This window comes from Pangasianodon hypophthalmus, chromosome 6 (assembly GCF_027358585.1).
Source record: "Pangasianodon hypophthalmus isolate fPanHyp1 chromosome 6, fPanHyp1.pri, whole genome shotgun sequence".
Taxonomy (NCBI): domain Eukaryota; kingdom Metazoa; phylum Chordata; class Actinopteri; order Siluriformes; family Pangasiidae; genus Pangasianodon; species Pangasianodon hypophthalmus.
This window is the reverse complement of record NC_069715.1, coordinates 8,851,504-8,867,285: the sequence shown is the minus strand read 5'-3', so window position 1 is coordinate 8,867,285 and position 15,782 is coordinate 8,851,504. Positions and strand designations below refer to the sequence as shown.

General features: G+C 37.8%; 1 protein-coding gene across 1 annotated transcript in view; it reads left to right on the top strand.

The window, feature by feature from the left end:
- Positions 1–15,283, top strand: part of sema3ab (sema domain, immunoglobulin domain (Ig), short basic domain, secreted, (semaphorin) 3Ab) — a 32,812-nt gene extending 17,529 nt beyond the window's left edge. Inside the window, exons 4-17 of the mRNA XM_026927060.3 lie at positions 688–807; positions 1,712–1,805; positions 2,293–2,412; positions 3,021–3,163; positions 4,823–4,937; positions 5,044–5,113; positions 5,214–5,358; positions 5,453–5,672; positions 6,810–6,901; positions 7,018–7,059; positions 8,490–8,647; positions 10,406–10,473; positions 11,521–11,666; positions 12,406–15,283. Of these exons, the coding sequence (XP_026782861.1) occupies positions 688–807; positions 1,712–1,805; positions 2,293–2,412; positions 3,021–3,163; positions 4,823–4,937; positions 5,044–5,113; positions 5,214–5,358; positions 5,453–5,672; positions 6,810–6,901; positions 7,018–7,059; positions 8,490–8,647; positions 10,406–10,473; positions 11,521–11,666; positions 12,406–12,876 (2,004 nt within the window). The 3' untranslated portion in view covers positions 12,877–15,283. The remainder of the gene's footprint in view (positions 1–687; positions 808–1,711; positions 1,806–2,292; positions 2,413–3,020; positions 3,164–4,822; positions 4,938–5,043; positions 5,114–5,213; positions 5,359–5,452; positions 5,673–6,809; positions 6,902–7,017; positions 7,060–8,489; positions 8,648–10,405; positions 10,474–11,520; positions 11,667–12,405) is intronic.
- The last annotated feature ends 499 nt before the right edge of the window (positions 15,284–15,782 follow it).

Genomic DNA, 15,782 nt, shown 5'->3' with positions numbered 1-15,782 from the left:
ATACAACAGCAGACGAACACAGAATTGCCTAGATTACTCAGCATGTGGAAAAAATGGATATGGTTCTGAATGACCCATAAAAGCCCTACTGCTGACCTTGTTGACTCTTTAATGCTTGCTGCTTTTGTGACCTTTACTCTACAAATCCTTAAATAGCACAACCTTACAATGTTGTAGTATGGTGTAGTCATGCTCTTGCCAAGTCTCACCCTTTCCTGCTGCTGTAACCATCAAGACTGTCCTGTGTTCATCCCAGGTCTCTTATTCACAATATGCTCACATTGAACATCCTTTCAATATAAAGCTTGACTTTATAGTACACTTAGAGAAGAGTGATGATTCACAATGCCACTACCTGTTGTCACCCAGAAGGTTCAATTTCGAGTCTGGTTCCTCCTACAAGGCTTCTTCCTGTCATCTAAGGGAGTTTTTCTTTGTCACTGTTGCCTCCTTTCCATTAGGAATCTAAATCTACATCCAGATTCAGTAGAGCTGCTTTGTGACAATATCTATTGAATGTTGAATGAAACCTGCAGAAATGCAGGTGTCTTGATGTTGCGTAACTTATAGTTGACCTCTTAGCTTTCTGTGCTTGCGTGTGTGCAGACAAACCATCAATTACACATTCATACAACATGCAATTGTCAATCCAGCTTGTCAAACTTCTCTCTCTGTCTCTCTTTGCAGAAAGAGTGTTCAAATTTTATAAAGGTGTTGCAGCCATTTAATCACACTCACCTGTACGCATGTGGAACAGGAGCCTTCCACCCTGCCTGTGCTTATGTGGAGGTGGGCAAACGGCCAGAGGTAAATATCCCCTGATTAGTTATTTTCTTAATGTATTAAAGGAAATAGTGACACCTCCTTGTCCTGGTGGTCCACATTTTTTTAAGGAGTTTTTCCTCTAATTATGTATCTTATTCATAACTGCTTCAGCAAATATTACAAAAAGCATTCTGATTTAAATAGTTTTGACCACTGACCACACTAGACCTTAGTGAGCGAAAGCAAACAAAATAAGTACATTGTCCATTACTTCCAAGTACACATAGGAATGTGCAAAAACTAGAAGCTAAATACTAATTTACATTTACATTTACCTGCAAGTTTTAAGTAAATGCAAGAAAATTAGTCACTTAAATTCACTGGCTTCTCTTTCAGAACCAAATCTCCCAGGAAAATGGATGTCATGAAACTGCTTTATAGTCTCATGTTGTTTTGCGTCAACACTGTACATTGTTTATATATGTGTTATAAACTACAAATCTCTTAAAGTGATAGAGAATGTTGTATGAGTACCCTTGTTAGTTACAGGACACTGGAAAATATTTAAAATAATATCCTGAGTTGCAAATACACTTTTAAATCAGTAACTTTGACTGTGGCCTGCAAATACAATTTTAATCAGTAACTTTGACGGTGGCCTGGTTGTTGGTGTCAAATGGATGGGTTTGAGAATTTTAGAAATGTCTGATCTCCTGATTTTCATGCATAAAAGTCTTAGAAAGTTTACAACTCAAACATGAATTGCATGAATGAGCAGGCGTACAGATGTCCCTAATAAAGTGGTCAGTAAATGTACTCTTTTTCTTTTTCTCTCCTGACTTGTGTGTCTCAGACAAAAACTCACCATCCAGTGATCTCTTGTAATTATTTGCTCTTTATAACAATATGTGTTTGTGTGTGTGTGTGTGTGTGTGTTTGAATGTAGGACAACGTCTTCAGGCTGGATTCATCACACTTTGAGAATGGCCGAGGGAAAAGCCCCTATGACCCAAAACTCATGACTGCTTCACTACTTATTGGTGAGTGTATGTTTACATGAGGTAGATGTAGAGTGCTGCTTGTTTGTGTGTGTGTGTGTGTGTGTGTGTGTGTGTGTGTGTGTGTGTGTGTGTGTGAATGTGTGCATGTATGCGTGTGTGAATGTGGGCTATTTTCAATAGAAACCCAACACCTCTGATTAACAGTCTTTCTAAGAGGATGAAAAGATCAGACTGTTCTTGTCTTTGTATTCTACCTGCAGCACATTCTTCTGTTAAATCTCTCATCTCAGATTAAAGGTCACTCACACACATCCACATGCACACACGTACACGCACACACACACACGCACACACACACAAACACACACACACACAATTTCTTCATCACAGGATGTTTTTCTTGAAATTATGTTCAGGTGATGACCATCAAGCCACACTGAGTGTTCACCTGAGATTAGTCATTCCTCTTCTCTCTTCCTCTCTCTGCCGTAACCCTAGTTTGACCTTTAGCGCATATGATTGACAGATGGTGAGCTGTATTCTGGGACAGCAGCCGACTTCATGGGGCGAGACTTTGCTGTTTTCCGAACGTTAGGAAAGCATCATCCAATCAGGACGGAGCAGCATGATTCCCGGTGGCTCAATGGTGAGACACATGCTTTAAGATGAATAACTGAATAATAAGCTGTGTGTGTAATGAGATATTAACAAATGCAGTAAATAAATATTAGTAATACCAAAGCAGAACTTTTGGATTCTGGATTCTGATTGGTCAGATTGGTCAAGTTGCTCTCATTCTAATATGTTGTTATTTCTATAGTCACAACTTGCACTTAACACATCGAGCTGCATTTTTTTGTTTTATTAACATCAGAGAGAAAAGAAGGAGACTGTTTATAACTCTGATATGATATGTAATAATAGGAGCTAACTTGTTTCGCAGACAGTCCATAACATTAAATGTATCTATAAATGGATAAAAAATATGTTGTTTATTAATAAATAAAAATGAATTTGTTGGAGAATTGCTGTGATATAAGAGATATAAACCACTTCAGGACATGCCATTATTGAAAAATAATCAAATTTGGAATGAGAACTGCATCACACCACCCTGTTGTTGATTATTTTCCAATAACATCATATCCTGAAGTGTTTTATTCCTTCATTAACAGAACCATAACAAAGCAAGTACCATGGTCTAGAACCCGCTCCGTGTTATGCAAAATTCACTGTGTGTGTATCTGTGCGCAGAACCTAGGTTCGTAGGTGTCCATCTCATTCCTGAGAGCGATAACCCTGAAGATGACAAGATCTACATGTTCTTCAGAGAGAACGCCATTGACGGAGAACAAACTGGCAAAGCCACACATGCCAGAATCGGGCAGCTGTGTAAAGTAAGATAACACACATATTCACAGATCTGCAAACATGCACATAAAAAGAGGTACACGGACAAATATTTCACGCGCTGATATCTTGTACACACATGCATGCACATACATGCCAAATTGCTTGTACGTACACACACAGTAGACATGGTAGCTTAAGAAGCCAAGTTTCTTTGGCGATGTGTGTCTTTTTCTTGCATCCTAATCTCACTGCCCACCGAGAAGCTGAAGAGAGACTGAAATGTCACCAGAGTCATCAGCAGGCCGAAACAAAGGCTCCTCTGTGGATCTAACGTACAACTTGCATTTGCACTTAGTTGAAGTGGAACTCTAGAGCGGCGAGCGGGAGAAAGGTGTTCACAATTATGTGCCGCTTGGCTTTCTGGCATGACTGGAATCCACTCTGCACCAGCACACACACAATTGTCTCATTATTTCAAGATGTCAGAGAATGTTTTGTTTTTTTGCAACTTGTTCAGTCCACCTCTCAACGCTGCTAATTCATTCATTCATCTTCAGTAAGCGCTTTATGCTTGTCAGGGTCACTGTGGATCTGAAACCTATCACAGGAACACTGGACGTGATGCAGGAATACACCCTGGATGAGACACCAGTCCATCTCAGGGCACTGTGCAGCAATTTTGAGTCATCAGTCCACCAATTATCATGAAATTATCATGTTATAAATGCTGATTGCGGCAGATTTTTTTGTGGTTTTTGTACCGCTTTAATATTTTACAGCTATTTTTTGTAAATCTTACAATTTCACACACATACAATGCATACTCACTTCCATTATGTGTAGTGCTGCTAATATAAACATTATCTGGGCATGCCTGTCCTTACTGCTTGCAGATGTTCATGTGGGATTACGTCTAAAAGCAGGGCCCCAGCTAGAACATATGGAATGTGGTGGAATGTGGGGTTTATGAGGGAAATATAAGCTATTTTCTAATTACAAAATAACTATTTTATAATTTTGTAATTATCACAACAAACCCCTGCTTTGAAATTCTTTAGTGTTAGTTAAAAAACAGCGAAAAAAAAAGAACAATTGCTAATGTAGATTTTATGCTAATCAGATTTTCTTTGGAAATATGTCTATATTTCAGTGCTGGATAAGGAAAAAAAAAGACTGCTCTTGGAATCTTGATCATGTCTACAGTATATGTATAGTATATGTAGACACATGTAGACACACAGTTTTTCACTTTGTATTCTTTAGATAACACTGAAATATAGACATATTTCCGAAGAAAATCTGATTACCATAAAACCTACTATGTTTACTATATTTTTTTTAGCCAGATGTTGCTGTCTTTGCTATTTATATTGGATAATGTTTATAGTTTATTGAAGTTTAAGTATTCACCACACCTATCTAGCTAGCAAAATAAGTTGACTTCTCATCTTAATTGACTCTATGTTAAACTTCATTACTCTGTCAGGATACATACTTTTCCTAAACTATGCTATCAGCCTTCACTTAAGATTTAATATTGGTGTGACTATATGATGTAAAGTAATTTCTAAAGTGTTAATTATTTAAAAGACAAGACAAAAGGCTTAGCTATGGCCCTGTCTTTAGGTTCATTAGTTTTGAGACCAACAGTAATTTTTTGAAAGTCATTAAACTTAACCTTGACACGTTTGTGCTGTTAACAGAACGACTTTGGAGGTCACAGGAGTTTGGTGAATAAATGGACCACGTTCCTGAAAGCTCGGCTCATCTGCTCTGTTCCAGGCCTTAATGGAATTGACACACACTTTGATGAGCTGCGTAAGTTGTCTCCGTGACTGTGTGTATGAGTGAGTGAGTGATGGAGATAGAGAGACGATAATTGCGAAATATCCATGAAGCTCAATTCTTGTTTTTGTCCTTTCAGAGGACGTCTTTCTGATGAGCTCAAAGGACTCCAAGAATCCTATCATCTATGCAGTGTTCACAACATCCAGGTATATTGAATGACATTGTTTGATATATGAAACATATCAGGGTATTACTGACTCTGGTTGCCATCAAACATGTTGATTTCTGTATGTGTTTGTTTTACAGTAATATCTTTAAAGGCTCAGCAGTGTGTATGTACAGCATGGCTGATGTCAGGAGGGTGTTTTTGGGTCCCTATGCTCACCGGGATGGGCCCAACTACCAGTGGGTGCCCTTTCTAGGCAGAGTGCCCTATCCACGCCCTGGCACGGTGAGACAGCTTCAATTCATAATTAAATTGGCACATAGGGAGAGCTCAGGAAAATAGACTGTATCTTTATATCCTGTTTCTGTTCTCATGACAGTGTCCAAGCAAAACCTTTGGAGGTTTTGAATCCACAAAAGATCTACCTGATGATGTTATCACTTTTGCCCGAAGTCATCCAGCCATGCACAACCCAGTGCTTCCCCTCAACAACCGCCCAATCATTGTTAAGACTGATGTGGATTACCAGTTCACACAGATCGTTGTGGACCGAGTGGAGGCAGAAGACGGACAGTATGATGTCATGTTCATTGGCACAGGTTAGTGGAATAGAGGATATATTGTAGTGTCATAACAATGCTGTCAGTGAACACATGCTCGTATTTTGTTAAAAAGTGCAATTTTATACCTAATACTTTATTTCACTTGTGGGTTCCCTGGAGGATTGGTGGTTAGGCCTCAGCACTCTCACCGCCGTGGCCTGGGTTCAATTCCCGGCCAGGGAACCAAACCCAGCCACTGGGGTTACACAGTGCACTCCCAGTGTCGGTCCCAAGCCCAGATAAATTTGGGGAGGGTTGCGTTATGAAGGGCATCCGGCGTTAAAACTGTGCCAAATCAAATATGCAGACCAGTGATGAGCCGGAAGAATAAGAATACCAACAGCAACTTTATTTCACTTGTGTTTTCTTCACATAGTATAGTATAGCATAATATAGTATAGCATATATTACAATGGTATAGTGTAGTATTGTTTAGTATAGTATAATATATGTTTAATATTTTGTAGTATACTATACTATTTGTAGTATATTATACGTATGTTTTCAAGGAATATTTAAGACACAAACTAGGATTGTGGAGAGGAAATAAAAATATAGTATATTAGTATAGTATTTTATAGTATAATATAGTATATTCTAGTGAAGTGAAGTGACTTTGAGGCCAGGTATGGTGACCCGTACTCGGAATTTGTACTCTGCATTCTACTATTATACAGTAGTATATAATATGTTATGTAGTATAATAAAGTAATAGACAGGACGAAACCAGGACGGAAAAATATAGTACAGTATACTACAGTGTCATGTAGTGTAGTATAGTACAACAGTATAGTGCAGTACAGTATTAATTAATATAGGCTTTTTATTGAGTATTTTAAAATATATATTTTTATTTCTCCTTTTATTTCATCCTACTGGTTTAATCCTTTCTTTGGAGTGTATATAGTATAGTATAGTATAGTATAGTATTTTTAACACACTCCTTAGAAAGGATGTAACCAGGATGAGGTAGGAAAAAGACAAAAACAAAGTAAACAGCATAGTCTAGTACATTAATATAGCATATTAGTAATATAGTAGTATACGTCATTGTAGAATGAATGAAATAAAACTGTTGATATCATCCAATAAAATGATATTTATTAATGAGTTGGTTTTTCATTATCTTTTCAGATCTTGGCACAGTTCTTAAGGTGGTCTCGATTCCCAGAGGCACTTGGCATGACCTTGAGGAAGTTTTACTGGAAGAGATGACTGTGTTTAGGGTATGAACAACTCCTGGATTATATCCGAATTATATAGCATGGGACATATTGTATGTATAACATCATTTAATTTCCTGAGTGTTGATGTAAATGTTTTTTTTTTTTTTTTCTTGCAGGAACCAACAGCTATAACTGCTATGGAGCTTTCCACCAAACAGGTAAGGTTTATCAGATGTTTGTCATAGCTCAAAAGCCTTAATCACATAATCTGCAAATGTAGCAGTAAAGAACGTATTTTCTAATAGTAAGTGAGGTTGACAGAATGAGTCCAAGGGGAGAGCTGGCCACAAAGTTACATGAGAGCTCTGTGGACAGGAGTGATAGAACACTGCTGGATCTGCCATATACCACAAAATACTCAGCATAGCTCTTTCCTCGTGGTGTAACTTTCTCTCCATGGCTTACAGTTTTACTGTGTTAGGGGTGATTCCATGGTTGTGGTGTTTAGCCCTTGCAACACTGAAATTTTAGTTAGTATCATTTTTTCAACACTAAATCAAAGAAAATATGCATTTGTCCATTCAAAATGTATTAAACCCATCTCAGGCAACAAGTTCATTTTTCACAAGGTTTCTTTCCTGACAGTGGCTGAATAACATTGAAAGTAACTGAGCATAGAATTATATACACAAAATCAACATAATCAACTAGAATGCATGCTAATGGCATGAGGACATTAAGGACGTTCTAATGATTTGCTTAAAATGCACTTTTAAAAGTAATAATTTACTTTCGGGCTACAGTTTGAGTAACAGGAATGCAATTTCTAATATAATAGAAAATAACTGAAAATAAAGAAAGAGAATTTACTTTTCTTCTTCCAAGATCTTCAGAAAATTCAGATGATGCAACTTCCTGTTGAACATGTGACTTGTGGAATATTCCAAATATTTCATAGAGGGTGAATACACAATAAGCAATATCTAGTAACAGTATAGAGTGAATGTTGTGGGATGCAACAAACATGTATATATTTTTTTTATAACCTATAATGGTTGACTTATGGAAAAAAAGATGCGTCAAGCATGAGATCCAACTTGGATTCATGCATTATTGTAAAAATAATTCAATTTTTGGAGTACATTGATGAATATATTTTCTCTGTTTTCTAAGTACTGTAGGTTTTATAGAAGTTTTTATTCATTTATCTGAAACTTCGTTGTCTTTATCTGTGATTAAAATACCTCTGCTTTATGTACATACTGTATTTGTAAGTGTAATACCAGTGGGACACAAATGGCATCCTAATCATTTTATCATCCATGCACTCCGATCACACAGAAATATATATTATAAATATAAAGTTTTATTGCTCTCTATCTGACACACACAGATAAAGAGTGTGTGTCTGCAGCTGCGATTCCTCTTTATTGTGAATAATCAAGCTGACACTGAGAGACTGTCTTAGTTTATAATTAAACAGCAGTGTACTTGCACACAGAATCCTCAAACTCGCTCCAAAACAACATTAACTCAAGCTATTACATAAGAAAATGTTAGAATATATATCAAACCAACCAAACTCAATGTGGATATCTGACTTTTTTTTTTTACATTAACTCTGAGAAGTTGAACTCTCTCCCTACAGCAACAGCTCTATCTAGGCTCGAATATCGGCATTTCCCAGATGCCACTGCACCGCTGTGACGTTTACGGCAAGGCCTGCGCTGAATGCTGTCTAGCACGAGACCCCTACTGCGCCTGGGATGGCTCGCAGTGTTCCCGATACTTCCCCACCGCTAAGAGGTACTCCCAGCTGGTGATCACAGCTTGTTTAACCTGGCCTGAAACTGCGAGTGTGCTGCTGCTGCACAGTTCTGCTATTCTGCAGGAGGGGAATATAAACAGTGAATGAAAGAGCTCTGTAGAATGTGTCCAGAGTCAACCTTACAAAAGGTTACACAAGGCGCTCGGTTTTCGTTCAGGTGTAAGTGTTGCTATAACAGCAGTGTATTGTTAATTTAACTGGGCAGAAGCCATTTTTTTTCCTTTTAGTGCTCAGTTTCTATTTTTGTAGTGAGATTTGAACACACCTGCATTGACGGGGTGGAACAGAGCAACATGGAATGTGACATTTGAAATCAAGTGGTGCAGTGATATTTTCAAATCCATAAACGCAATGTCAAAATGGATAAATCCAACCCAGATTTTTTGTGTGTACAATATTTAATGTCACTCAACTTCATACAAATATGCTATTTAAATATCACTCAAGTTCGAAACTAGAATACAGCTTGGGTTACTTCTCTGTGTGCTGTTGCACATGATCTTGCACAAACATGTTAATCGATGTTTCAAATGCCTCGTTTTATATTATATCACTTAACAAATCATAATCCAGATGTCCTTATCAGGAGGCGAAAAGAAACGTCTGTGTCCTTGTGTAATAAACAGGTCTTGAGAGATGTGTGAGAATCCATGACCAGGACGTTTATTAAGAAAATCCAATAAACAACCCAAAAATCAGTGTTGAAATGGGCAAAGGACAAAAACAGCCATTCATGATCAGTTCAGACAAAGAAAAATCCAAAGAGTAGTCATAACTCAAGGCATGGGTCAAGAACACAGAAATGGCAATCACTAAATATAAAGCTTGGAAATTATACAAATGCAGATGGCAAGACTTCACAATTAGTTTGAATAGGCTTTAAATAGTCTGTGAATAGGAAGTGATGAGTGGAGACAAAGTGGTTAATATTCGGAGTATTAGAATATTAACAGAGTGGTTAATATTCATGTGGATGTAACACCTCCATCATTCTTTTTTAAATGTGTGACTTAACCTTTTTTTTTCTGCTTTTTGGACATTTTTACCCAACCAGCCCTGACCCAAAAACAAACATGCAGAATATATATGTGAAAATATGGTATTATTAAAATATTAACATTGATTATTCTTTTATGTAACAAACCATTAACCTGGATATATTTCTTATATGTTTGATTGTCTCAAGTGGTTCACTCTTTTGTGATTTAACCATATACAAGACCTTTTTGTTTATTCCAATTGAGCTATCAGTTGGATTATTAACATATAATTACCAAATGTTTTATATTATGGTTTGGCTGGGTGTATAATTATGTGTTTCTGTTACCAGTACTTTTGGTTCAGTGATACGACAGTCTCTTTATTTATTTCATGTTAGCAGAGAAGCAAACTTACATATTGCCTGCATTATTAAGGCTGAATAACCTTGAAAGGATATTCATGCACAGGACAGATTCAGGACATATGTTGCTTGTCATGTTTTTAGAAAGACTAGAGTAGTGCTATATTACAGAGACTAAATAGCCTGCAGCTTTAATAGGCACCATTTCATGCACACACACAATATTAGATGCAATTTACTTTGCATGTTAAGGCGTGAGAGATGAAGCACTTGTGGGCTTCTGACAAAGACAAAATGCCTGTGTTTAGTGAATGTTTACACATGTGGTGCTTACCTCCTGCATTTCCTAATCATGTCTCATGTGTGTGTGTATGTGTGTGTTGTGTGTGTGTAGGAGGACTCGGCGCCAAGATATCAGGAACGGAGACCCTCTCACTCAGTGTTCGGACCTGCAGCACAATGGTAAGAGCTGCAGATTTAAGATGCTAACCCTCATTCAGCATTTTATAGCTAACCACAGAGCACTACTCTCATCACCTCATCATACACGCACCATATAATTTACCTAAATGAGTATAAAACCTTGAATTTTCATTAGGCTTGACTTTAAGGTTTAAAGAGAATTTCAATTGGCTCATAGCCTCCACAATTATTACCTTCGGGCTAAAATAAAATTTTAACTGAGCGGAACTGAGTGTTTAAGGCGTATATTTAACTTCAACGGAAGTCTTTCATAGCTACAGAAATACACACTCACGCAGGGACCACACACACTTTAATGTCGTACCTTTTTTGTTTCGCGCACCCACTTTGTTACACCCTTACTGAAAAGTCTCACGGACTTCACATGATACACGCGTGAACTTTACACACTTTTAGACACTTCATATGTTTCACATGTAGCGGACTTTTCACATGTAATGCACATATTGTTCACATGATGTCATGTGAACTTTTGGGGCAGAACATGATGAAATGCAGCTTCATGTCTTTTTAGTATATCATCACAAATTACTCACATAATCACATAAGTGAGGAAAAAAAAACATATTTTCAGATGTGAAATATACGTGATATTTCTGTAAGGGCAGTGGCGGAAGAGTCGGGCAGAACCTCACTCTGATGCTCTGATATGAAAATATGAAACATCCAAAAGCAATAAATAAATTGTGTTTGTAGTTGTGAGTGCATGTGTGTCCTTATGAGTTCATGCTCATGGTTTGGATTACCAGCTCATATCCTCTCTGCTGGACATGAGGCCTCTTGCAGACGCATGAGAATGTGATTGGAATGAACATGGACACATTCATGAAAACACACACTCTCTGTGTCTCTGTCTCTCACTCTCTCTTTCTTTCTCTCTCTCTTTCTCTCTCTCAGACACACACACACACACACACACACACACACTGACCACTGACATAGCCAGATCCCACTCTTTGCCCTCTACATGGCCTTTTCCCAGTGGGAATGTGTGTCTTGAAATGGAATCTCTTTCCCTTTTCTTAGACGAGGAGAATGGTGAGAGCACCCTGCTGGATAAAACAGTGTATGGGGTGGAGAACAGCAGCTCCTTCCTGGAGTGCAGCCCTAAGTCTCAGCGTGCTCTCATCTACTGGCAGTTCCAGAGACATGGGGAGGACCGCAAACAAGAGGTCTGTCTTATGTGTGTGTGTAACAGTGAACAGTAAAAATTATGAAAAGAAACCAAAAAACTGGAAAGCTGATGTCTGGAAAGTCTGGATATGTTTTATAGTATCTTGGTGCAGACCAAAGGTTCTGTATAGGGCTATCTGACAGTTTTGATCTTGTGGGGACATTTGTTTGGTCCCTGTGAGGAAAACATTTTTTTTTTATCCCGACAGTCTGGTGTGTGAATATCTTTTCATTGTGTCAACAGGAAGGTGCCTTCACTAAGTCATAAATTCATTCATCTTAACAGTGGATCTTATCCACCTCAGATATGAAGATGTGACATGCTTAGAAAACTTAATTAAAAGATGAATCTTCGCTAGACAAAATGAGTAGAACATCCAAAATAAAATAAAATAAAATAAAATGAAATAAAATAAAGATACAGATACAGAACATGTAATGGAACTGCTGAATATAATTACGTAAAAGTGCATTTTTGTCTTTATAGGCTTGCTTGAGGAAGGGAAAATACTTAAATGCTTATTAAAAATACTCTTAAAAGTTTAGATAATTAATTATATATTTAAAAAATACTTCCTTACACAGATTTATTTAGTAAAGATACTATTTTACTGAGCTGGATCTGGTGTGTATATGTGTGTGAGTGTATGCATATGAAAGAAGTAGGAAAATCAAGAGGCCACATAATCTTATCTCTCGTGTATGTGTGTGTGTGTGTGTGTGTGGGTGTGTGTTTAGATAAAGTCTGACGAGCGAGTGATGGGAACTGAACAGGGTCTACTGATCCGAAGTCTGCTTCCGAAGGACTCGGGTGTGTATTACTGCCATGCAGTGGAACATGGTTTCATCCAGACACTCCTGCGCCTGACGCTCCACGTCATCCCCACTGATCATCTGGACGATCTCATACAACGGCCACCCTCAGACGCCAGCCACTCTTCACATGCCAAACTGTGGTACCAGGACTTCCTGTCTCTGATTGACCCGCCTGGCCCCAACAGTGTGGACCAGCTATGTGAGCAAGTGTGGAAGAAAGAGAGGAAGCAGCGGAGGCAAAAGGCCCACCACCTACATGCTAGTCAATCACATGCTGCCCAGCTTCTTCACACCAGCCAGTCCAACTCCAGCAAGTGGAGGCTTATGCAGGACAGCAAGAAAGGGCGCAATCGTAGGACCCACGAGACACCGCGGGCACCTCGCAGTGTGTGACCACATGCCCACATAACTGCAAACACACACAAATGTCGAATAAAGAGAAGTGACTCTGACCATTCTACTGACTGTGACTCTGAGAGGCACACACAGGAAATGTGAATACAATATTCCACTCCTCCTGCAGAGAGAGTGTATGTTGGAAGCAAAACACACACACTCTGAGCTGTTCATTCAGACTCAAAATCCAGGAGTCTCCAGTGGAAAAATTCACTCATACCCAGAATGGATAATAACACGCAGCGACAATATTCTGTAAATATCATACAGAATTAAGTGAACTTCTACGAGACGTACTTCTGTCTGTCAGAATAAAGGCACAACTGAAGGCCACTGATTAAACTTCTGTGCGTATATACTGCATAAAACCCCAAAACGTGTATCTGCCGAGCAAAACTGAGTCAAACCCTTTCCCAGTGAAGATCCAGCGTGTCTCAGTGTACTCTTTTTCCAGCTCACTATTTTCCTTCTCCTTATTTTTAACTGCTCCAAAAGCATTTGGCCATGACATTAATACACAGCGTGTTTTCCCTTTCCTCAATAAGCTTTCCGACATAAGTACATCCTTCAGCTATTTTGTAGAGTAATATTTAATTTTGTACTTTTTTCAGAATTATATATAAGAATATTACATAATATAGAGTTATTTTATTAATGGGGTCTCTTCATGCTCTCACTCGAGCCTCTGTTTTCTGGGCTACTAAGCATTTGTACTCAAGTTTTCTTTATCAGAGCTGCTTTTCGATTTTCCATATACCCTTATTATAGAAATCTTCACCCAAAAGAAAGTGACATGCCATGCCAAGTGTGATCAAATAATCCTGTTTGTTCCACTTCACTCTTGAATGCTTGAATCTGATCAGTTAGAGGGCGTTGATTCATTTTCTATAACAACAGCAAGACAAATCATATATTAATGTGCTCACTCAAATACATTATCATTTCTATAGTAACAACTCCTTCACAGGAATTAAGGTTAATAAATGTTTTAAAAAAGTGCTGTTATTTAACAAAGCATCAAAACAAAAGCATCTAATTATTGATGTGTAAAGTTTTCCATAAGGAGAAGTTGATATATTTGGAAGGAGTCTCCAGTGTCAGCACTTTGTAATGTTCAGTAAGTTTTCTGCCATTACGCCATTAAGTGAGGGACTGTTTACAGATGTTACAACGGAACATGTTCCACAACATTAAATATAACTATAAATGGCTAAGAAATATGATGTTACATTCATTAATAAATTAACATTTATTATAATTGACGAATTGCTGTGGTATAAGAGGAACAAAACACTCCAGGAATATGCTGTTCTAGGAAATTCATCAACTTCAGGGTGGACATTAACTCTGTTTCACATTGTGCCACAACACATCACCTTGTTATTGATTCATTTCCTATAACAGCACACTGTGTGGTGTTTTATTCCTTAATTAAATAAAGCATTTGTAATTTATCCTGTGTCAGGTGTCACACAGGATTTGGGTGGTGATTTATTTTTTTAATGGGAAAGAATCTTGCATAAGAGAAAGTTCTTTTCAGAAGGTAAAACATTACCAAATCAGACCTCATTAAACCACCATTCATGTGTATTTTATGTTTCCTCTTGCTGTAAATTTGAACTGACACCCAACCTGTATTCAGCCTGCACTGTATTATTGTGAAGAACTGAACACGTAGTTGAAAGCATAGTGGAGTTTTTCACTGGGAAAACAAAACAAAATCTTTCTTCTTCTATTCCTGAATTTTCTCTGTAGTACAGAAATAAAGAAATAAAACTTAGAGAAGACAGACAAGGCAGGAAGCCTTAATATTCCCTCTTTAAGGTCTATATTGGTTTAATTATAAAGAAAAGTATGTAAAAACACCAGAATGTAGCTGTGAATATACTGTAAAATATTTGGGAAGAAAGATAAAACGTGTACAACCTGCATGCGAATGCTCTTATCACTCCATTTGTTCCTCTAGCATTTGCAGTAGCTAGTTAGTAATGTTGTGAGTGCCACATACAGCTGTAGACTCCTGACAGTCCACATTTACTCTGAGGTGGACATACTCCTATTCTTAGATATGTGACAAATACAGTGTTAGCTAAGGGCTGTACTGCTGCCTATGGTACTCTCTCCCACTGTAGCTCACACAGATGATGTATACACTACACGGACCTGGAATCTCACAGGTCGGACTGTGTGTTTTTCACTATTTTACAATATACAATGAGAAATGCAACTCAAAACAGTATATGGTCAATGAACCTTGGACAGAAACGGACACTTCCACAACAGTTGGGCAAAACTGGATGGAAAAGAGGGAGAGTGATGAAAAAAAAAATGCTGCTGTAAATTATTTGTTTTGGCATGTATTCCAATGTTCTAATAAATGTCTCTTGTAAGAACTTGCTCTGAAGAGGTGTGTATGTTCTTTTATCTCGCAGCATTTTGATATTCATTCAACAGGTGAATAAATTAATCCACTACACTAAGAGTTATAGAAACATATCCCAGGATGGATGGCATGAAGGTAAAGGCCAGGGATTAATGAAAAGATTAAGCATGTGGTGAATCTGGACAATAGTTCATTAAAGAATGTGGTACTGAAACTGACACTAACCTACTTTCGTGTATACGTCAATATTTATGCATAAAGTTTCACGTATTCAGACTGGGCTTTCACAGCTGCTTAAGTTACCTTTCCATGTTCAGTTTATGCCTCGAGGTTGACAGGGTTTCTTGTGATTAGTTCTCGCTACAGGAGCTTTTCAGTTTAGACCACCACCTTTAAACACAAGCACTTTCCTTTAAGACTGAAAAAGTAGGGGATAGAAAATGTGGACTGAAGTAAATTGAATTTTACTACCTTTGCTGTCAGTTGCAATAGGATTTGGCATAAAAGCAAGAAACAATTA